This window comes from Oncorhynchus keta, chromosome 14 (assembly GCF_023373465.1).
Source record: "Oncorhynchus keta strain PuntledgeMale-10-30-2019 chromosome 14, Oket_V2, whole genome shotgun sequence".
Lineage (NCBI taxonomy): Eukaryota > Metazoa > Chordata > Actinopteri > Salmoniformes > Salmonidae > Oncorhynchus > Oncorhynchus keta.
The window spans coordinates 64,283,027-64,305,513 of NC_068434.1; the positions used below are offsets into that span (position 1 = coordinate 64,283,027).

A 22,487-nucleotide genomic window follows, 5' to 3' on the forward strand; every position below is an offset into this window, starting at 1 on the left:
GGTGGGTGTGAAAGAAACGCAATGAGCTGATCGATACTATCATCAGCGTAAGAGCGGCTGACACGTTCGATCGGGGATTAGTGCTCGGAGCTCAGCCCAGCCCAGGGTGGAGCCTCACCAGGGTCCGGTTGTTGGTGCAGTGGGCCCCTGGGGAGCTCAGGGAGAGTGCATTACAAGTGCTTGGCTCTGTTGGAGAGCTACCTGCAGAGATGTTTGGGTCGTCAGCCGTATGCTGCCATTCGTACTGTTGAAAATATTTAGGCCTTGGGCCTCCCGAGTGGCGCGGTGGACTAAGGTCCTGCATTGCAGTGATAGCTATGCCACTAGAGATCCTGGTTCGAGTCCATGTTCTGTCGCAGACAGCCGTGACTGGGAGACCCATGGAGTGGGGCACAATTGGCCCAGCTTTGCCCGGGTTAGGGGAGGCTTTGCCCTTGTCGCATCCCACTCTAGGGACTCCTGTGGAGGGCCGAGCGCGTTGCTCGCTGACCCGGTCGCCAGGTGTACGGTGTTTCCTCCGACACATTGGTGCGTCTGGCTTCCGGGTTAAGAGGGCATTGTGTCAAGAAGCAGTGCGGCTTATTGAGTAATAGTCATTATGCCAATTATTTAATTGGTCTCTTATTAGATTATGTAACTGTAGTCAACGCCCAGCCACACAGCAGCTCTGCTGAGACAGACCGCTCTAATGGGTGTAATTAGCCTACGCTTCTTGTTTGGGGAAGGTGCAGGTGGTGTAGTGGTGGCCTGATACTGTTTGGACTGTGTGAGTGTGCGTTGAGGCTTGGTCTAATGTGGATGTTTATCTAATCTGGTTTCCTCCTGTTGGGTCATTGAGTTCAGTTGTGGCTTTAGGATCTGACTGGGGAACTGGCTGTATTGTTATCTACATGGATCTCTTTTCAGACCGGTTTGGCTCTGGTTTATTTCCTGCATTGGAGGTGTTCAATATCATTTGATAGGCTGACCTGTCCCCCCAGTTGGGTGTGCATCTCATCTCCTGTGCTCTCCTCATTAGGGAAGCACAGTGGAAAGCAGCCCCATCACAGGCCTGAGAGAGTGAAGGGAAGGAAGGCTGGCTGCTCCTAGAGCCAATGATCACAACACACAATTCATCATGTTGCCTTTCCATCCTCTCTATATTTAGAAGATAACCTCGTTAGCAAGACAGTGGGTCGTAAGGTATTTCTATCTCCCTCTTCCCAGTCTCTGAGGAGATGCAGATTTTCCGTTCCTTTGCAGAACCTCAGTCTACAGTAATGGGCCCAAGGCAGGCTGGCAGGCAACACACACGGCCCCGCTCCCTCCATCTCTCTCCCTCCATCTCCTCGCTTCCACGTTCCCCCAGCGGGCGTTGCCATGGCAACTGCCTGGTGGACGGCGCTCTGTGTTGCGAGGGGGTAATGGAGTGAGCGCTGGGGCTGTACGTGACATGGAATGAGATGAGGTAGATCTGCTGTTCACCTGCCCTGCAGAGAGACACTCACAACAGCAGCAGCAGCAGAACAGGCCTCCCTCTCTCCGGAGCCTCGGCCAGATAATCTACTAAACTCTGAATTGCATGCAAGCCCACCTGTTACTGCTGCCCAAATCCCCAATCCCGACACAGTAGAGAGATGGGAGCTTGGCCATGTGGTGTGTCTGTGTTCGAAGAGGTAACAGAGGGCAGCTGTTCTTGCTGGTTGTTCTCATCTCACCAGTGACTCATGGGGAATGTAAATGGGACTTCATGGAATGAGAATGGATGGATAGAATAGGCTGCCGGAGAGTGTAACGGTAGATAAGGTCAGTGAGGATGTGTTGGGATTTGCGACTCTAAATTCTGTATACATCAAAGAAATTGGTGAATTCTGCTTGACGGAATGGACGTGCCTTTGCGGTTAGGCTACACGTTGTGTGTGTTGCTTGCAGGCTGCAGCATATCTTCCCGAGACTCCTTCACTCTGCACCCTGGTTTAGATAATAGCGCCTACATGCTAACACTTGACGTCTTGTTGGGTCACGGTGATGCATGTGTTCTCTGAACATGTTTCATTCTCCCTCGGCCCTGAGAGGCCTTGTGCCGTTGCCCTTCCCTGACACTGAGCTGAAGGAGAGATGTGGGGCTGCTCGAGTGGCTCATTTGTCCAAGCTCCACGGTTTTCATGGTGGTGTAAATAGAGGACCTGGAGCGGGGAATGAAAGGCCCAGTGTCGTCTGGTCAGGGCGACCTTTCCAAAGACGTGACTGGAAGAGTTGGGTTTTTCCAGGCCTCTGCTCTGACCATAGCTGCTGGGCATGACCACGGAGTGACGAACCATTCACTCCAGGGGAAACCTCCCTGTTGAGTAATGGGAGATTTTACTGCAGGCTGTGGCCACGTAGTGGATGAAATGGTGAGATGGTTGAGGGATTTTGATGCACCACTCAAACTGATATTCTTTTACATGGTAAAATCATCCATTGGCAATGAGGGTACTTTGCAGGAAAACATAAATATAGGCTAGCTCGTTCTAACCTTTTGCAATGTCCAATTTGTTAATTGAATCTGTGGGAGCACAGCTGAAAAAAGCCATCAGATCGGAGTGAGTGAATTTCCGGTTTCTCTTCTCTCCTTGACCGTGGCCTGTTAGTTTGTCTCTAGGCCTTGTTTCCCTTGGCTGGTTCTCTCAGGCTGCTCTCTGGAGCCCTGTGGCTGTAAGCCTATAGGGTGCTGGGTACTACAGGGGGTAGTGCTGCTGTTTCCTGGTGCCTTGTACAAGGGCCTTTCATCTCAGGCACGTGGGGAGCGGCCTCTCTCCATGGGGATCGGCTTCCGGGAGATGTGGACAGAAGAATGTTTTGTCGGCTTCGCCCCCCCCTTCTCTAGCAGCTGCTTTGGGAATCTGTTCTACCTCACACTTGGCGTCAAAATGCTCTCTGGTGTTTGTTACCCAATGTGTCACAAATAATGGTACACATCTTTAAATGGTACTGCTCTGAATGTGGAGAGTCGCTAGACAGAAGAAGCACTGCTCGTCTCCTGCACTTCCTCCTGCTCAATGGTTTTCCTCACTCTACTGGCAAAAATGTGACCCTGAATAAATTGTGACACACACACAGGTTATCTTCACAGGATGTAATTCTGTGGAGGGAGGATGTTTGAAATGGCAGTCACAGCAAGGCACATGGTGTACACTGCTCCTGCCTGCCCCTACCCCAGCAGCTCCTCTCTGTGCAGGCAGACCGCTGTTGCAGAGTATAGTATTGCAGCGTAGCAGAGCCCAGAGCTGAGCTGTGCTCTTCATGCTTTGTTTGAAGTCATGTGGCTGGGTAGACGGGGACAGTGGGGCGCTCTGATGAAACGTAATGAGGGAACATGTGAGCGGGTTTCACAGAGATGGAACAGGCCACACAGTTTATAGACAGCCTGATTTACAGCTGTATTATTCACGCCATTCCAGCCCCCCTCCCTGATCCCTTTCTCAATACCCCCCCCTTTCATTCTTATCTCTTCTTTCAACCATGGCCTTTTCCTTCTCTCCCTTTCCCCTCAATCCTTTTACGAGTGGCCCATCCTCCCCCCAGGCTGGCTGAGAGATGAGCCATCGGAGGGAGGGAGGGAGCCAGGCCTGGGCATTGACAGAGTAGTGAGACACAGCAGGAGGTGAGCAGCTATATATAGAGCAGCTTTGGAGGAGTGATGTCATGGGCCAGAGGAGAGGTGGAGCGCTGCGGAGTTCAGTTGCCCAGCGTTTTACCGTCAGCTCTGGGAGACGGATAAATGAGCGTTGGATAAATGAAAGGAAACTGATTGTCTAAGGCTGTTGGCAAGTGTGTAATGAGAAATATTTGTTTTTGAAAAACAAGGATTAGAACTTAGATGTATTTATTCTCTAAATGCTTGTCTTTTACTACCCAATACAGGTGAAATCAGCATCACCCTGACAGCTCATGCTCACTTTGATTAGAGGAAGTGTGTGTGTGTTTGTCAGCTGATGTTGCTATTGTTACGGGAAGGGTGTTTGAGTGTGGATTAGGGATGTATTGGTGCGTGTTGCATGGCGTGAGGGAGGATACTATTTCAATCTGTGGGGAAGGCCGATATGAAGTCAGGCAGTGCTGCTGGCCTTGGTCTTGTTGACCAAAGAGTGACGCAGTAACCGAAACGCTGCTGCTTCCTCAAGGACAGGGAGGTGTAGGTTCACTCTAACACACGTTGGCTAACAGAGCACAGTCACTCTGCCAGTGGTCCAAACGCTCAATCTGGGATCACACCTCATTATGATTCAAGGTCTTGTCCCTGTGTGTGTGTGTGGAGGGCTATGGGTTGCGTGGTGGGGTCATTCTGACCTGACAGCAGTGCGCTCAGTGTTAAGGCACCATAGTTTAGAGTAGGGAGCTGCACACTACACTGACTGACCGACTGACTGACTGGTTGGTGTGGGTGTTGGCCGATGCTGTGGGGAGCAGCTAGATCCTTGGAGTGTCAGGGATTGTTGGAGCAGGTGTTGGCTGGGTCCTGCCCTCCCCGGTTTGCCTTTCACACCCCCGTTAGCATTGAGTCACGTGAGAGAGAACATTGTGCTACCCTGTAGCCCAGTGATGGTTCCTCTCCGTCATCAGGCCCCGACATGCTCGCCCACCTATACACACACACACACACACACACACACACACACCCCCCCGTCACACTGGCTGCACCTCTCCTCTTCGCACGAGTGTTTGAACTCACTATACACATCCAGTCGTTACTTGCATTACCTCACGTAGTCGTCATATCGCCTAACTCTTTCATAAAGCTTTTCCAATATCACATCCGATCCTGTATAAAAGCCTGGGACTTGGCTCCAAAACTGGAGTCCAGATCCTGCTGCAGGCGTGTGGGCAGCTGCCTGACACCCAGCTCCTCTCCTCAGCCACAGGCCTATTTTAACACGGACCAGAGAGACTCTCTGCTATTAGTCGTCTGTATGCCCCACTGTCAGAGGACGCATGTGTGAGAGAAAGCGAGAAAGAGGGGAGTTGGAGCCTAGTGTACATGTGACTGAACTGAACAGTGTGGTCGAAATGTGACTGAGGGCTTTGTGAGTGTGTGACTGATGTGTGAAAGTGAGTGTCTTCGCTGTACTGTGGGAGCCGAGCTGCTTTCATATCAGGCCCAGACTTTTTTTGCAATGTGGCAGCGACAGCACCAAGAAGCGCCCTCTTCATATTGATCGTTAAACCTGATTCTTAAGTACAGAAGGCGGTTGGCTATAGCCCATCACCACCTCCTCCAAGACAGTCTCTCATGGACCCTGTCCCTGCCTTTCAACAAACTAAATGTTGCAGGAATGAGTCTTTCCTGTATATTTTGAGGGGAGGAAAAACTGGTTGTGTTGAATGGAGTGGTATTTTGGTTTAGAAGGGCCACTGTAGATGTTAGTCAGGCTCCGTAAATGACAGCTGTTAGGTGAGAGGGCAGTACTCTGCACCCGGCCTTTTGTGTTGGTAAATATGGCGGTGTTGTAAAAGTGTAAAAATGCTCTCCTTTACGATGCGTCTTCAGTCTGCGCCTCTGCCTCTCGTTTCCTTCTGTCTGACCTCTTCCTGCTGCTGAGCCCCTCGCACCTTTTTCTTTTACACCCCTTTCCTGCCGTGCCTCGCCTAGCAACCCGCCTAACACCACAGCTGTGTGGCTCAATCAAATCAAATTGTATGTCACATGCTTGGTGAACACACTCAGTGCAATGCTGACTTACGGGCCCTTCCTAACAATGCAGAGAGAAACACAAGGGATAAATGCACTTTGAGTAATGATAACTTGGCTATACACACAGGGTACGAGGACAGTCGCTGTGCGGAAGTAGAATGTAATGGACATCTAAGTAGAGGTCAAGTGGCGAGGCAATAGGCTAGATAATAAACAGTAGCAGCGGCGTCAAAGGAGTTTGTGCAATAAGGGTCAACGCAGGCAGCTAATTAACTATTTAGTAGTGTTATGGCTTAGGGGTGGAAGCTGTTCAGGATCCTGTTGGTACCAAATCTCAAACCGTTTGCCACGCCGTAGCAGAGAACAGTCTGTGACTAGGTTGGCTGGACTAGGTTGGCTTTAACAGTATGGAACCTTTTATTTAACTAGGCAAGTCAATTAAGAGCCAATTCTGATTTACAACGACTGCCTAGCAAAAGGCAAAAGGCCTCCTGCGGGGACAAAATATAGGACAAAAACAAACATCACAACACTACATGAAGAGAGACCTAAGACAACAACATAGCTAGCTAGGCAGCAACACATGACAACATGGTAGAAACAGTTTGGCAGCAGCACAACATGGTAGCAGCAATTAACGGTGTACAACACATTATTGGGCACAGACGACAGCACACGAGTCAAGAAGGCAGAGACCGCAATCCATCATGCGTGGACCATGTTAATTCCTTAGTGATGTGGACACCGAGGAACTTCAAGCTCTCGACCCACTCCGCTATAGCCCGGTCGATGTGGTTGGGGCGTGCTCGCCTTCCGTTTTCTGTAGTCCAAAAGCTGCAACCTTCTAGACATACAACCCACAGAGCACGAACACACACCTATAGGAACGGCCTATATTCTTTTCGGAGGAGCTGTGATTGTAGCATGCTACTTTTAAGAGTCAGTGTTGTTAATTTAGCACATCGATCCAAGGTAAATTGGCCAGAACAGTTTGCCAGCTGCGTTTATGTTTTGTGCAACCTGGCTGTACAGGGGTCTCCGTCTGTTATGCTTTAAAGCACACGCAAATTGACTTGATATTGGCGGTGTACTTAGGCATGTGTGCAGCCAGGACTTGGAACGTGTGTACGTATATATCCGTGTGCGTACACGTCACACTCTGCCTAGCCCCTTACATGGACATTTGCAGTGTGGCTTGCATGGGTTGCTAAGCAACATGCTGCTCTAGTATTCTCTGGTTCGGATGTCTTTTTAATTTGATAGCCTGAGAAGGTTGGAAGTAGGTGGACAGAGCTGTGGAATTACAGTCCAAGCCCTTTGACTTCACATAATTATTTTCCATCTGTCATCTAGGCAAAAGAAGACTGACCTCTCTCACCAGCTAGGCAGGAAGGAAACAACATGATAGAGTGAGATGGAAACATGCTTCCCATGCCAATAAAGCCCCTTGAATTGAATAGAGGAGGAGATGCACGTTTCTGTTGTGACGGGGAGTGGAGGCAGGTTTCTGTTGTGACGGGGAGTGGAGGCAGGTTTCTGTTGTGACGGGGAGTGGAGGCAGGTTTCTGTTGTGACGGGGAGTGGAGGCAGGTTTCTGTTGTGACGGGGAGTGGAGGAGAGACAGGTCGGTATTGCATTGGACTAGTTAACTGTAAGGTTGCAAGATTGGATCCCCCGAGCTGACACGGTGAAAATCTGTTGTTCTCCCCCTGACTGAGGCAGTTAACCCACCATTCCTGGGCCGTCATTGAAAATAAGAATGTGTTCTTAACTGACTTGCCTAGTTAAATAAACGTGTATCAATATATATTTTAAAAAAAGGCAAATCGGTGCCCCAAAATACCGATTTCAGATTCTTATGTAAACTTGAAATCAGCCCTAAATTTTCGGCCATTCCGATTAATCTGTCGACCTCTAGTTGTGACGGGGAGGAGAGGCAGGTTTCTGTTGTGATGGGGAGAGGAGGCGAGGTACGTTTCTCTTGTGATTGGGGGAGGAGGGGAGGCAGGTCTCAGTGTTGTGACAGGGAAATGAGGAGATGCAGGTTTATTTTATGACAGGGAGAGGAGGAGAGGCAGGTTTCTGTTGTGATGATATGGAGTGGAGGGGAGGCAGGTTTCTGTAGTGAGGAGGAGAGGCTGGTTTCTGTTGTGATATGGAGTGGAGGAGAGGCTGGTTTCTGTTGTGATATGGAGTGGAGGGGAGGCCGGTTTCTGTTGTGAGGAGGAGAGGCCGGTTTCTGTTGTGATATGGAGAGGAGGAGAGGCCGGTTTCTGTTGTGAGGAGGAGAGAGGCCGGTTTCTGTTGTGATATGGAGAGGAGGAGAGGCCGGTTTCTGTTGTGATATGGAGAGGAGGAGAGGCCGGTTTCTGTTGTGATATGGAGAGGAGGAGAGGCCGGTTTCTGTTGTGATATGGAGAGGAGGAGAGGCCGGTTTCTGTTGTGATATGGAGAGGAGGAGAGGCCGGTTTCTGTTGTGATATGGAGAGGAGGAGAGGCAGGTTTCTGTTGTGATATGGAGAGGAGGAGAGGCCGGTTTCTGTTGTGATATGGAGAGGAGGAGAGGCCGGTTTCTGTTGTGATATGGAGAGGAGGAGAGGCCAGTTTCTGTTGTGATATGGAGAGGAGATGCAGGTTTACTTTATGACTGAGAGGAGGAGAGGCAGGTTTCTGTTGTGATATGGAGAGGAGATGCAGGTTTCTGTTGTGATGTGGAGAGGAGGATTGGCATGTTTCTGTTGTGATGATATGGAGTGGAGGGGAGGCAGATTTCTGTAGGGAGGAGGAGAGGCTGGTTTCTGTTGTGATATGGAGTGGAGTGGAGGCCGGTTTCTGTTGAGAGGAGGAGAGGCCGGTTTCTGTTGTGATATGGAGTGGAGGGGAGGCCGGTTTCTGTTGTGATATGGAGAGGAGGAGAGAACGGTTTGTGTTGTGATTGAGTCAGGAGGGGGGGCAGGTCTCAGTGTTGTGACAGGGAGAGGAGGAGAGGCAGGTTTCTGTTGGGACGGAGAGGAGTGTTGTGACAGGGAGAGGAGGAGGGGCAGGTCTCAGTGTTGTGATAGGGAGAGGAGGAGAGGCAAATCAATGTTATTTGTAACATACACATGGTTAGCAGATGTTACTGCGAGTGTAGCGAAATGCTTGTGCTTCTAGTTCTGACAATGCAGTAATAACCAACGAGTAATCTAACCTAAATTTCACAACTACTCCCGTATACACACACAAGTGTATAGGTATAAAGAATATGTACATAAAGATATGAATGAGTGATGGTACAGAACGGCATAGGCAAGATGCAGTAGATGGTACAGAGGTCGACCGATTAATCGGAATGGATGATTTAATTAAGGCCGATTTCAAGTTTCCGTAACAATCGGAAATCGGTATTTTTGGCGCCATTATATTTTATTTTTAAACATCTTTATTTAACTAGGCAAGTCGGTTAAGAACACATTCTTATTTTCAATGACTGCCTAGGAACGGTGGGTTAACTTCCTCGTTCAGGGGGCAGAAAGACAGATTTTCACCTTGTCAGCTCGGGGGATCCACTCTTGCAACCTTACAGTTAACTAGTCCAACGCAATAACGACCTGCCTCTCTCTCGTTGGAGACGGCCTGTTACGCAAATGCAGTAAGCCAAGGTAAATTGCTAGCTAGCATTAACTACACATGGTTGATGATATTACTAGATATTATCTAGCGTGTCCTGTGTTGCATATAATCTGACTGAGCATACAAGTATCTAAGTATCTGACAGCGGTGGTAGGCAGAAGCAGGCGTGTAAACATTCATCCAAACAGCACTTTCGTGCGTTTTGCCAGCAGCTCTTCGTTGTGCGTCAAGCATTGCGCTGTTTATGACTTTAAGCCTATCAACTCCAGAGATGAGGCTGGTGTGACCGAAGTGAAATGGCTGGCTAGCTAGCGTGCGCTAATAGTGTTTCAAACGTCACTCGCTCTGAGCCTTGGGGTGGTTGTTTCCCTTGCTCTGCATGGGTAACGCTGCTTCGATGTGGTGGCTGTTGTCGTTGTGTTGCTGGTTCGAGCCCAGGGAGGAGAGGGACTGAAGCTATACTGTTACACTGGCAATACTAAAGTGCCTATAAGAACATCCAATAGTTGAAGGTTAATGAAATACAAATGGTATAGAGGGAAATAGTCCTATAATAACTACAATCTAAAACTTCTTACCTGAGAATATTGAAGACTCATGTTAAAAGGAACCACCAGCTTTCATATGTTCTCATGTGCTGAGCAAGGAACTGAAACGTTAGCTTTCTTACATGGCACATACTGCACTCTTTTGTTCTTCTCCAACACTTTGTTTTTGTATTATTTAAACCAAATTGAACATGTTTCATTATCTACTTGAGGCTGAATAGATTTCATTGATGTATTATATTAAGTTAAAATAAGTGTTAATTCAGTATTGTTCTAATTGTCATGATTACAAATCGGCCGATTAATCGGTATCGGCTTTTTTGGTCCTCCAAAAATCGGTATCGGCGTTGAAAAATCATAATCGGCCGACCTCTAGTATAGAGTACAGTATATACATATGAGATGAGTAATGTCGGGTATATAAACATAAAGTGGCATAGTTTAAGGTCGCTAGTGATACATGTATTGCATAAAGATGGCAAGATGCAGTCGATGATATAGAGTACAGTATATACATATGAGATGAGTAATGTAGGGTATGTAAACATTATATTAAGTGGCATTGTTTAAAGTGGCAAGTGATACATTTTTTTTATGTCAATTTACATCAATTTCCATTATTAAAGTGGCTGGAGTTGAGTCAGTATGTTGGCAGCAGCCACTCAATGTTAGTGGTGGCTGTTTAACAGTCTGATGGCCTTGAGATGGAAGCTGTTTTTCAGTCTCGGTCCCTGCTTTGATGCACCTGTACTAACCTCGCCTTCTGGATGATAGCGGGGTGAACAGGCAGTGGCTCGGGTGGTTGTTGTCCTTGATGGTCTTTATGGCCTTCCTGTGACATCGAGTGGTGTGGGTGTCCTGGAGGGCAGGTAGTTTGCCCCCGGTGATGCATTGTGCAGGCCTCACTACCCTCTGGACAGTCTTACGGTTGTGGGCGGAGCAGTTGCTGTACCAGGCGGTGATACGGCAGGATGCTCTTGATTGTGCATCTGAAGAAGTTTGAGTGCTTTTGGTGACAAGCCAAATTTTTTCAGCCTCATGAGGTTGAAGAGGCGCTGTTGCGCCTTCTTCTCAACGCTGTCTGTGTGGGTGAACCAATTCAGTTTGTCCGTGATGTGTTCGCCGAGGAACTTAACTTTCCACCACAGGGGTGCTCCCTCTGCTGTTTCCTGAAGTCAACAATCATCTCCTTTGTTTTGTTTTGTTGACGTTGAGTGTAGTGTTATTTTCCTGACACCACACTCCGAGGGCCCTCACCTCCTCCCTGTAGGCCGTCTCATTGTTGGTAATCAAGCCTACCACTGTAGTGTCGTCCGCAAAACTTGATGATTGAGTTGGAGGCGTGCATGGTCACGCAGTTGTAGTGTACAGGGAGTACAGGATAGGGCTCAGAACACACTCTTGTGGGGCCCCAGTGTTGAGGAACAGCGGGGTGGAGATGTTGTTACCTACCCTCACCACCTGTGGGCGGCCCGTCAGGATGTCCAGTATCCAGTGGCACAGGGTGGGGTCGAGACCCAGCTTGATGACGAGTTTGGAGGGTACTATGGTGTTGAATGCCGAGCTGTAGTCGATGAACAGCATTCTCACATAGGTATTCCTCTTGTGCAGATGGGTTAGGGTAGTGTGCAGTGTGGTTGCGATTGCGTCGTCTGTGGACCTATTGGGGCGGTAAGCAAATTGGAGTGGGTCTAGGCTGTCAGGTAGGGTGGAGGTGATATGGTCCTTGACTAGTCTCTCAAAGCGCTTCATGACGAATGAAGTGAGTGCTACGGGGCAGAAGTCGATTAGCTCCTTAGCTTTCTTGGGGACAGGAACAATGGTGGGCCTCTTGAAGCATGTGGGGACAGCAGACTGGGATAAGGATTGATTGAATATGTCCGTAAACACCAGCCAGCTAGCTGGTCTGCGCATGCTCTGAGGACGCGGCTGGGGATGCCGTCTGTGCCTGCAGCCTTGCAAGGGGTAACCTGTTTAAATGTTTTACTCCCCTCGGCTGCAGTGAAGGAGAGTCCGCAGGTTTTGGTAGCGGGCTGTGTCAGTGGCACTGTATTGTCCTCAAGAAGTTTAGTTTGTCTGGGAGCAAGACATCCTGGTCCGCGATGGGGCTGGTTTTCTTTTTGTAATCTGTGATTGACTGTAGACCCTGCCACATACTTCTTGTGTCTGAGCTGTTGAATTGCGACTACTTTGTCTCTATACTGACACTTAGCTTGTTTGATTGCCTTGCGGAGGGAATAGCAACACTGTTTGTAGTCGGTCATGTTTCCGGTCACCTTGCCCTGGTTAAAAGCAGTGGTTCGCGCATGAATGCTGCCATCAATCCACGGTTTCTGGTTTGGGAATGTTTTAATAGTTGCTGTGGGCACGACATCGCCGATGCACTTTTTAATGAACTCGCTCACCGAATCAGCGTATTCATCAATGTTGTTGTTGTTGGACTCAATGCGGAACATGTCGTGGTCCACTTTTCCGAAAGGAGGGCGGGGCAGGTCTCTGTTGTGACAGGGAGAGGAGAGGAGGAAGGTTTCTGTTGTGACAGGGAGAGGAGAGGAGGAAGGTTTCTGTTGTGACAGGGAGAGGAGAGGAGGAAGGTTTCTGTTGTGACAGGGAGAGGAGAGGAGGAAGGTTTCTTTTGTGACGAAGAGGAGGGGGGCAGGTCTCAGTGTTGTGACAGTGGGAGGAGGAGAGGCAGGTTTCTGTTGTGATAGGGAGAGGCAGGTCTCAGTGTTGTATCAGGGAGAGGAGGGGCAAGTTTAGTTGTATCAGGGAGAGGGGCAGGTCTCAGTGTTGTGATAGGGAGAGGAGGTGAGTCAGGTCTCAGTGTTGTGAATGGAAGAGGGGCAGGGTTTAGTGTTGTGACAGGTAGAGGCAGGTCTTCGTGTGTGTGTTGTGAATGGTTGAGGAGGAGAAGCAGGTCTCAGTGTTGTGAATGGAAGAGGAGGAGAGGCAGGTCTCAGTGTTGTGAATGGAAGAGGGGCAGGGTTTAGTGTTGTGACAGGTAGAGGCAGGTCTTCGTGTTTTAAAAGGGAGAGCAGGAGAGGCAGGTTTTTATTGTGATGGAGAGGAGGATAGGCAGGTCTCTGTGTTGTGAGGAGGAGAGGCGGGTTTCTGTCTTGTGACAGGGGGAGAGGCGGGTTTCTGTCTTGTGACAGGGGGAGAGGCGGGTTTCTGTCTTGTGACAGGGGAGAGGCGGGTTTCTGTCTTGTGACAGGGGAGAGGCGGGTTTCTGTCTTGTGACGGAGGGGGAGAGGCGGGTTTCTGTCTTGTGAGGGGGGGAGAGGCGGGTTTCTGTCTTGTGACGGGGGGAGAGGCGGGTTTCTGTCTTGTGACGGGGAGAGGCGGGTTTCTGTCTTGTGACGGGGGGAGAGGCGGGTTTCTGTCTTGTGACGGGGAGAGGCGGGTTTCTGTCTTGTGACGGGGGAGAGGCGGGTTTCTGTCTTGTGACGGGGGAGAGGCGGGTTTCTGTCTTGTGACGGGGGAGAGGCGGGTTTCTGTCTTGTGACGGGGGAGAGGCGGGTTTCTGTCTTGTGACGGGGGGAGAGGCGGGTTTCTGTCTTGTGACGGGGGGAGAGGCGGGTTTCTGTCTTGTGACGGGGGGAGAGGCGGGTTTCTGTCTTGTGACGGGGGGAGAGGCGGGTTTCTGTCTTGTGACGGGGGAGAGGCGGGTTTCTGTCTTGTGACGGGGGGAGAGGCGGGTTTCTGTCTTGTGACGGGGGGAGAGGCGGGTTTCTGTCTTGTGACGGGGGGAGAGGCGGGTTTCTGTCTTGTGACGGGGGGAGAGGCGGGTTTCTGTCTTGTGACGGGGGAGAGGCGGGTTTCTGTCTTGTGACGGGGAGAGGCGGGTTTCTGTCTTGTGACGGGGGGAGAGGCGGGTTTCTGTCTTGTGACGGGGGGAGAGGCGGGTTTCTGTCTTGTGACGGGGGGAGAGGCGGGTTTCTGTCTTGTGACGGGGGGAGAGGCGGGTTTCTGTCTTGTGACGGGGGGAGAGGCGGGTTTCTGTCTTGTGACGGGTTTCTGTCTTGTGACGGGTTTCTGTCTTGTGACGGGTTTCTGTCTTGTGACGGGTTTCTGTCTTGTGACGGGTTTCTGTCTTGAGGCGGGTTTCTGTCTTGAGGCGGGTTTCTGTCTTGAGGCGGGTTTCTGTCTTGAGGCGGGTTTCTGTCTTGAGGCGGGTTTCTGTCTTGAGGCGGGTTTCTGTCTTGAGGCGGGTTTCTGTCTTGAGGCGGGTTTCTGTCTTGAGGCGGGTTTCTGTCTTGAGGCGGGTTTCTGTCTTGAGGCGGGTTTCTGTCTTGAGGCGGGTTTCTGTCTTGAGGCGGGTTTCTGTCTTGAGGCGGGTTTCTGTCTTGTGACGGGGAGAGGAGAGGCGGGTTTCTGTCTTGTGACGGGGAGAGGAGAGGCGGGTTTCTGTCTTGTGACGGGGAGAGGAGAGGCGGGTTTCTGTCTTGTGACGGGGAGAGGAGAGGCGGGTTTCAGTGTTGTGATGGGGAGAGGAGGAGAGGCACTCTTCAGTGTTGTGTGATAGGAGGAGAGACGGGTTTCAGTGTTGTGTGATAGGAGGAGAGACGGGTCTCAGTGTTGTGTGATAGGAGGAGAGACGGGTCTCAGTGTTGTGTGATAGGAGGAGAGACGGGTCTCAGTGTTGTGTGATAGGAGGAGAGACGGGTCTCAGTGTTGTGATAGGAGGAGAGACAGGTCTCAGTGTTGTGATAGGAGGAGAGACAGGTCTCAGTGTTGTGATAGGAGGAGAGACAGGTCTCAGTGTTGTGATAGGAGGAGAGACAGGTCTCAGTGTTGTGATAGGAGGAGAGACAGGTCTCAGTGTTGTGATAGGAGGAGAGACAGGTCTCAGTGTTGTGATAGGAGGAGAGACAGGTCTCAGTGTTGTGATAGGAGGAGAGACAGGTCTCAGTGTTGTGATAGGAGGAGAGTCAGGTCTCAGTGTTGTGACGGGGAGGAGAGGCAGGTCTCAGCGTTGTGACGGGGAGAGGAGGAGAGTCAGGTCTCAGCGTTGTGACGGGGAGAGGAGGAGAGGCAGGTCTCAGCGTTGTGACGGGGAGAGGAGGAGAGGCAGGTCTCAGCGTTGTGACGGGGAGAGGAGGAGAGGCTGGTCTCAGCGTTGTGACGGGGAGAGGAGGAGAGGCAGCTCTCAGCGTTGTGACGGGGAGAGGAGGAGAGGCTGGTCTCAGCGTTGTGACGGGGAGAGGAGGAGAGGCAGGTCTCAGCGTTGTGACGGGGAGAGGAGGAGAGGCAGGTCTCAGCGTTGTGACGGGGAGAGGAGGAGAGGCAGGTCTCAGCGTTGTGACGGGGAGAGGCAGGTCTCAGCGTTGTGACGGGGAGAGGAGGAGAGGCAGGTCTCAGCGTTGTGAGGAGGAGAGGCACTCTTCAGTGTTGTGACGGGGAGGAGAGACAGGTTTCAGTGTTGTGATAGGAGGAGAGACAGGTTTCAGTGTTGTGATAGGAGGAGAGACAGGTCTCAGTGTTGTGATAGGAGGAGAGGCTGGTCTCAGTGTTGTGATAGGAGGAGAGGCTGGTCTCAGCGTTGACGGGGAGAGGAGGAGAGTCAGGTCTCAGCGTTGTGACGGGGAGAGGAGGAGAGTCAGGTCTCAGCGTTGTGACGGGGAGAGGAGGAGAGGCTGGTCTCAGCGTTGTGACGGGGAGAGGAGGAGAGGCTGGTCTCAGCGTTGTGATAGGAAGAGGAGAGGCATGGGGAGAGGAGGAGAGGCTGGTCTCAGCGTTGTGATAGGAGGGGGAGAGGAGGAGAGGCAGGTCTCAGCGTTGTGATAGGAGGAGAGGAGTGTTGTGAGGCAGGTCTCAGCGTTGTGACGGGGAGAGGAGGAGAGGCAGGTCTCAGCGTTGTGACGGGGAGAGGAGGAGAGGCAGGTCTCAGCGTTGTGACGGGGAGAGGAGGAGAGGCACTCTTCAGTGTTGTGACGGGGAGGAGAGACAGGTTTCAGTGTTGTGATAGGAGGAGAGACAGGTTTCAGTGTTGTGATAGGGAGAGGAGGAGAGGCAGGTCTCAGTGTTGTGATAGGGAGAGGAGAAGAGGCAGGTCTGGGTGTTGATAGGGGTAGAGGAGAGTCAGGCCTCAGTGTTCTGAGGAGGAGAGGCAGGTCTCAGTGTTGTGATAGGAGGAGAGGAAGATCTGTGTTGTGATAGGAGGAGAGGAAGGTCTCAGTGTTGTGATAGGAGGAGAGGAATGTCTCAGTGTTGTGATAGGGAGAGGAGGAGAAGCCTGTTTCTGTTATGACAGGGAGAGGAGAGGCAGGTCTCAGTGTTGTGACAGGGGAGGTGGAGAGAAAGGTTTCAGTGTTGTGATAGGAAGAAGAGGAGAGGCAAGTCTCGGTGTTGTGATAGGGAGAGGAGGAGAAGCCTGTTTCTGTTATGACAGGGAGAGGAGAGGCAGGTCTCATTGTTTTGATAGGAAGAGAGGCAGGTTTCAGCATTGTGATAGGGAGAGGAGGAGAGGCACTCTTCAGTGTTGTGACGGGGAGGAGAGACAGGTTTCAGTGTTGTGATAGGAGGAGAGACAGGTCTCAGTGTTGTGATAGGAGGAGAGACAGGTCTCAGTGTTGTGATAGGAGGAGAGACAGGTCTCAGTGTTGTGATAGGGGGTGGAGGAGAGGCAGGTCTCAGTGTTGTGATAGGGGCTGGAGGAGATGCAGGTCTCAGTGTTGTGATAGGGAGAGGAGGAGAGGCAGGTCTCAGTATTGTGATTGGAGAGGAAGGTCTCGGTGTTGTGATAGGGGGTGGAGGAGATGCAGGTCTCAGTTTTGTGATAGGGGGTGGAGGAGAGGCAGGTCTCAGTGTTGTGATAGGGGGTGGAGGAGAGGCAGGTCTCAGTGTTGTGATAGGGGGTGGAGGAGAGGCAGGTCTCAGTATTGTGATTGGAGAGGAAGGTCTCGGTGTTGTGATAGGGGGTGGAGGAGATGCAGGTCTCAGTTTTGTGATAGGGGGTGGAGGAGAGGCAGGTCTCAGTGTTGTGATAGGAGGAAAGGCTGGTCTCAGTGATGGGGAGAGGAGAGGCAGGTCTCAGTGTTGTGATAGGGGAGAGGCAGGTCTCAGTGTTGTGATAGGAGGAGAGGCAGGTCTCTGTGTTGTGATAGGAGAGGCAGGTCTCTGTGTTGTGATAGGAGGAGAGGCAGGTCTCTGTGTTGTGATAGGAGGAGAGGCAGGTCTCAGTGTTATTAGGAGAGGCAGGTGTCAGTGTTGTGACAGGGAGTGGAGGAGAGGCAGGTTTCATTTGCGACAGGGAGTGGAGGAGAGGCAGGTCTGTCTTTTTACAGGGAGAGGAGGAGAGGCAGGTCTCGGTGTTGTGATAGGAAGAGAGGCAAGTCTCTGTGTTGTGATAGGAGGAGAGGCAGGTCTCTGTGTTGTGATAGGAGGAGAGGCAGGTCTCTGTGATAGGAGGAGGGGCAGGTCTCAGTGTTGTGATAGGAGGAGAGGCAGGTCTCAGTGTTGTGATAGGAAGAGGAGGAGAGGCAAGTCTCGGTGTTGTGATAGGGAGAGAAGGAGAAGCCTGTTTCTGTTATGACGGGGAGAGGAGAGGCAGGTCTCAGTGTTGTGACAGGGGAGGTGGAGAGACAGGTTTCAGTGTTGTGATAGGAGGAGAGGAAGGTCTCAGTGTTGTGATAGGAGAGGAAGGTCTCAGTGTTGTGATAGGAGGAGAGGCTGGGCTCAGTGTTGTGATGGGGAGAGGCAGGTCTCAGTGTTGTGATAGGAAGAAGAGGAGAGGCAAGTCTCGGTGTTGTGATAGGGAGAGGAGGAGAAGCCTGTTTCTGTTATGACAGGGAGAGGAGAGGCAGGTCTCATTGTTTTGATAGGAAGAGAGGCAGGTTTCAGCATTGTGATAGGGAGAGGAGGAGAGGCACTCTTCAGTGTTGTGACGGGGAGGAGAGACAGGTTTCAGTGTTGTGATAGGAGGAGAGACAGGTCTCAGTGTTGTGATAGGAGGAGAGACAGGTCTCAGTGTTGTGATTGGAGGAGAGACAGATCTCAGTGTTGTGATAGGGAGAGGAGGAGGGGCAGGTATCAGTGTTGTGATAGGAGGAGAGTCAGGCCTCAGTGTTGTGAGGAGGAGAGGCATGTCTCAGTGTTGTGATAGGAAGAGGAGGAGAGGCGGGTCTCAGTGTTGTGATAGGAAGAGGAGAGGCATGTCTGAGTGTTGATAGGGGGAGGAGGAGAAGCAGCTTTCAGTGTTGTGACAGGGTGAGGAGGAGAGACAGGTCTCAGTGTTGTGATAGGGGGTGGAGGAGAGGCAGGTCTCAGTGTTGTGATAGGGGCTGGAGGAGAGTCGGGCCTCAGTGTTGTGAGGAGGAGAGGCATGTCTCAGTGTTGTGATAGGAAGAGGAGGAGAGGCGGGTCTCAGTGTTGTGATAGGAAGAGGAGAGGCATGTCTGAGTGTTGATAGGGGGAGGAGGAGAAGCAGCTTTCAGTGTTGTGATAGGGGGTGGAGGAGAGGCAGGTCTCAGTGTTGTGATAGGGGCTGGAGGAGATGCAGGTCTCAGTGTTGTGATAGGGAGAGGAGGAGAGGCAGGTCTCAGTATTGTGATTGGAGAGGAAGGTCTCGGTGTTGTGATAGGGGGTGGAGGAGATGCAGGTCTCAGTGTTGTGATAGGAAGAGAGGCAGGTCTCAGTGTTGTGATAGGGAGAGGAGGAGAGTTCGGTCTCAGTGTTGTGATAGGAGGAAAGGCTGGTCTCAGTGTTGTGATAGGAGGAAAGGCTGGTCTCAGTGATGGGGAGAGGAGAGGCAGGTCTCAGTGTTGTGATAGGAGGAGAGGCAGGTCTGTCTTTTTACAGGGAGAGGAGGAGAGGCAGGTCTCGGTGTTGTGATAGGAAGAGAGGCAAGTCTCTGTGTTGTGATAGGAGGAGAGGCAGGTCTCTGTGTTGTGATAGGAGGAGAGGCAGGTCTCTGTGATAGGAGGAGGGGCAGGTCTCAGTGTTGTGATAGGAGGAGAGGCAGGTCTCAGTGTTGTGATAGGAGGAGAGGCAGGTCTCAGTGTTGTGATAGGGAGAGGAGGAGAGGCTGGTCTCAGTGTTGTGATAGGGAGAGGAGGAGAGTTCGGTCTCAGTGTTGTGATAGGTGAAAAGGCTAGTCTCAGTGATATGGAGAGGAGAGGCAGGTCTCTGTGTTGTGATAGGAGGAGAGGCAGGTCTCTGTGTTGTGATAGGAGGAGAGGCAGGTATCTGTGTTGTGATAGGAGGAGAGGCAGGTCTCTGTGTTGTGATAGGAGGAGAGGCAGGTCTCTGTGTTGTGATAGGAGGAGAGGCAGGTCTCTGTGTTGTGATAGGAGGAGAGGCAGGTCTCTGTGTTGTGATAGGAGGAGAGGCAGGTCTCTGTGTTGTGATAGGAGGAGAGGCAGGTCTCTGTGTTGTGATAGGAGGAGAGGCAGGTCTCTGTGTTGTGATAGGAGGAGAGGCAGGTCTCTGTGTTGTGATAGGAGGAGAGGCAGGTCTCTGTGTTGTGATAGGAGGAGAGGCAGGTCTCTGTGTTGTGATAGGAGGAGAGGCAGGTCTCTGTGTTGTGATAGGAGGAGAGGCAGGTCTCTGTGTTGTGATGGGAGGAGAGGCAGGTCTCTGTGTTGTGATAGGAGGAGAGGCAGGTCTCTGTGTTGTGATAGGAGGAGAGGCAGGTCTCTGTGTTGTGATAGGAGGAGAGGCAGGTCTCTGTGTTGTGATAGGAGGAGAGGAGGAGAGGCAGGTCTCTGTGTGATGTGATAGGAGGAGAGGCAGGTCTCTGTGTTGTGATAGGAGGAGAGGCAGGTCTCTGTTGTGTTGTGATAGGAGGAGAGGCAGGTCTCTGTGTTGTGATAGGAGGAGAGGCAGGTCTCTGTTGTGATAGGAGGAGAGGCAGGTCTCTGTTGTGATAGGAGGAGAGGCAGGTCTCTGTTGTGATAGGAGGAGAGGCAGGTCTCTGTTGTGATAGGAGGAGAGGCAGGTATCTGTTGTGATAGGAGGAGAGGCAGGTCTCTGTTGTGATAGGAGGAGAGGCAGGTCTCTGTTGTGATAGGAGGAGAGGCCGGTCTCTGTTGTGATAGGAGGAGAGGCCGGTCTCTGTTGTGATAGGAGGAGAGGCCGGTCTCTGTTGTGATAGGAGGAGAGGCCGGTCTCTGTTGTGATAGGAGGAGAGGCCGTTCTCTGTTTTGATAGGAGGAGAGGCCGTTCTCTTTTGATAGGAGGAGAGGCAGGTCTCTGTGTTGTGATAGGAGGAGAGGCAGGTCTCTGTGTTGTGATAGGGGGAGAGGCAGGTCTCTGTGTTGTGATAGGAGGAGAGGCAGGTCTCTGTGTTGTGATAGGAGGAGAGGCAGGTCTCTGTGTTGTGATAGGAGGAGAGGCAGGTCTCTGTGTTGTGATAGGAGGAGAGGCAGGTCTCTGTGTTGTGATAGGAGGAGAGGCAGGTCTCTGTGTTGTGATAGGAGGAGAGGCAGGTCTCTGTGTTGTGATAGGAGGAGAGGCAGGTCTCTGTGTTATTGGGAGAGGAGAGGCAGGTCTCTGTGTTGTGACAGGGATTGGAGGAGAGGCAGGTTTAATTTGCGACAGGGAGTGGAGGAGAGGCAGGTCTGTCTTTTTACAGGGAGAGGCAGTTCTCAGTGTTGTGACAGGGAGAGGAGTAGAGGCAGGTTTCTGTTGTTCGTGCTGTAGGCAGGGAAATTTTGAGGCGAGGTGGATCTCTCTGATCAGACACGTCTGGGGAGAGCCATGGAGGGAGAGGCTGGCCGAGCTGCCTTCATCAACACAGACCGGGAGAACCAAATACAGAGGGGCAGCGATGACAGTATTCACGACTTAAAGCCTTTGTGTGCTTAATAACAGTCCTGTCACTCTGCCAAGGACTCTGGGAGTGTGGGATTAGCCTGAACAATCAGGACTGCAGGATCAAAATAAAGAGGCAGGAATGGCGAGGTCACACAGCTACCATCTGCGCTGCCGCAGTGAAGGGGAGGGGGAGGGGAAGGCCAGGGCTGGCGGCTCAGGCTCCACATGCAACAATGAATATCTGGAGGCAGTGGCAGCATCTCAGGCTCATCGTGCTCTGCTGTGTGCAGTCTGTTAGCTGGCTAACTGCTGCAGCAGAAACACACACACACACACACTCCTCTAACCAAAACAGACTGTTGCTGGTCTACTGCAAAGTCAACACACCTGCTCACACACATGCACACACACATGTATATCCATGTTGAAAAGCTCATATAATGTGTGTCCTTGAGGATTGAAACAGACTGAATAGACATCTCACTCTGGCTCCGTGTTAGAGAGGTAATGTTATCTTTATTCATTTCTGTGCTCGGCCTACACTCCCTCTCTCTCTCTCGTTCTCTCGCTCTCCCTTCTTTTCTTTCCTGGTCTGAGGCTTTAGGCTGCACCCCCACTCCTCTCCTCTGCACTTCCTGTTGTCTCACGCGCTCCTTTCGCTAACATGAGCCTATGCACTTTTCACTGTGGGAGAGGCACAGAGCGGGGGCCAATGGGTTTTGCAATCTATGTTTGATGGCGCCAAGCAAGCGCTCTACATGTTTGTAGTTTGTGTGCATAAGGAGGGTGGGAGGTCTGCTTGGTAAATATAACTGAAACAACTTCCAGGCTTCAGCTGTGATTTGGTTCGATACTGGTTGGGAATAAGATGTTGTGTCCACAAGCCTCGTACTGCTTTCTGTAGCGGTAGTTTTGTGTGCTTTGATTTCCACCGTCTTTCCAGTGGTGTCGCCTAGGTTACACTTTGGCAATTGACTCACAAGGAAGTTGTTGTAGTTGTTGTGAGATATTTAGCCAACTACTTGTGTGATCACCTCACCAAAAACAGAGAAAGGTATGCAGGTGATGCCTTCTTACTCATACTCTTACACGGTAATACTACAGTAGTACAGCGGTTTTCGTGATACACACTCATCATAAATATCCTTTGAGTCCCCCATCCGTTGTCCAACAGTGGTAAACACCGCGGTGTAAACAGGCCCTAGGTCCATCCGACTCCTTTATCTCACCCGCTCTCCCTGTTTCCCTCTTGTCCCTTTGTTCCCCCAGTTAATTTCTCCTCCAGGCCTCCTCTCTTTCCTTCCTCTGTCTCATTCCCACCGTTTCCTGCAGGTCACACGGTGCTGGCTAGAGGCAAACACACAGTGCTCACATGAGCTCTGTGCAGAGCGGGGGGAGGGGGTCAGTACTCCTTCCTAAGCATAGTGTGGAATGTTTCAGTCCAGCTGTCTGTTGCCGCTGCACTGGCACTTCTCCGTGAAGTTGTTTGGGAACTAGGCTACCAAGAGTGGCGTTAACGCTGAGTCATGCTGCGTTTTGTAAGCTCAGATTTAAAACACTTCTTATTGTAATTTCTACTCGGCTTCAGTCACAGTTCGATCCAAATCATGAATGTAAAATGACTGATTTTGTGCTTCAGTTGCACTCCTCCACTCGGATGAGAAATCGTTGCAGTCTGTTGATAAATCAGTTTCCCGCGTTCACGAACGGGCATTCGACCAGCGGACTGCGCTCTGACTGATGTACTTTTGTCTGGTGTAGTTTTTCTCCTGTAGCAAGATATCAACTTGGAGGAAAACATTTAAAAAATGTAGCTGGCTACTTTCTATGATTAACATAGGCATTTGGGTGGCCATGCATCGTTTTTGCAATAACAAATACCTTGCTTTTTCATTGTAAGCTAATTGACCTATGTGTGG

General features: G+C 51.1%; 1 protein-coding gene and 1 long non-coding RNA gene across 3 annotated transcripts; both read left to right on the top strand.

The window, feature by feature from the left end:
* The first annotated feature begins 11,293 nt into the window (after nt 1–11,293).
* LOC127907081 (uncharacterized PE-PGRS family protein PE_PGRS3-like) lies at nt 11,294–21,771 on the top strand. Its single transcript, XM_052460769.1, has 6 exons — nt 11,294–11,300; nt 14,147–14,350; nt 14,509–14,718; nt 16,347–16,613; nt 18,413–18,596; nt 20,181–21,771. The coding sequence occupies exons 1-6, from the start codon at nt 11,294–11,296 to the stop codon at nt 20,452–20,454; spliced, it is 1,146 nt and encodes a 381-aa protein (XP_052316729.1). The 3' UTR covers nt 20,455–21,771.
* Nucleotides 18,612–19,969, top strand: LOC127907335 (uncharacterized). Of its 2 annotated transcripts, none has more exons than XR_008064174.1 (3): nt 18,612–18,805; nt 19,266–19,355; nt 19,609–19,969. It is a non-coding gene; the product is annotated as an uncharacterized LOC127907335 (long non-coding RNA). The 2 variants fall into 2 exon arrangements; XR_008064175.1 differs by having other exon boundaries at nt 19,296–19,355.
* Nucleotides 21,772–22,487: the final 716 nt, after the last annotated feature.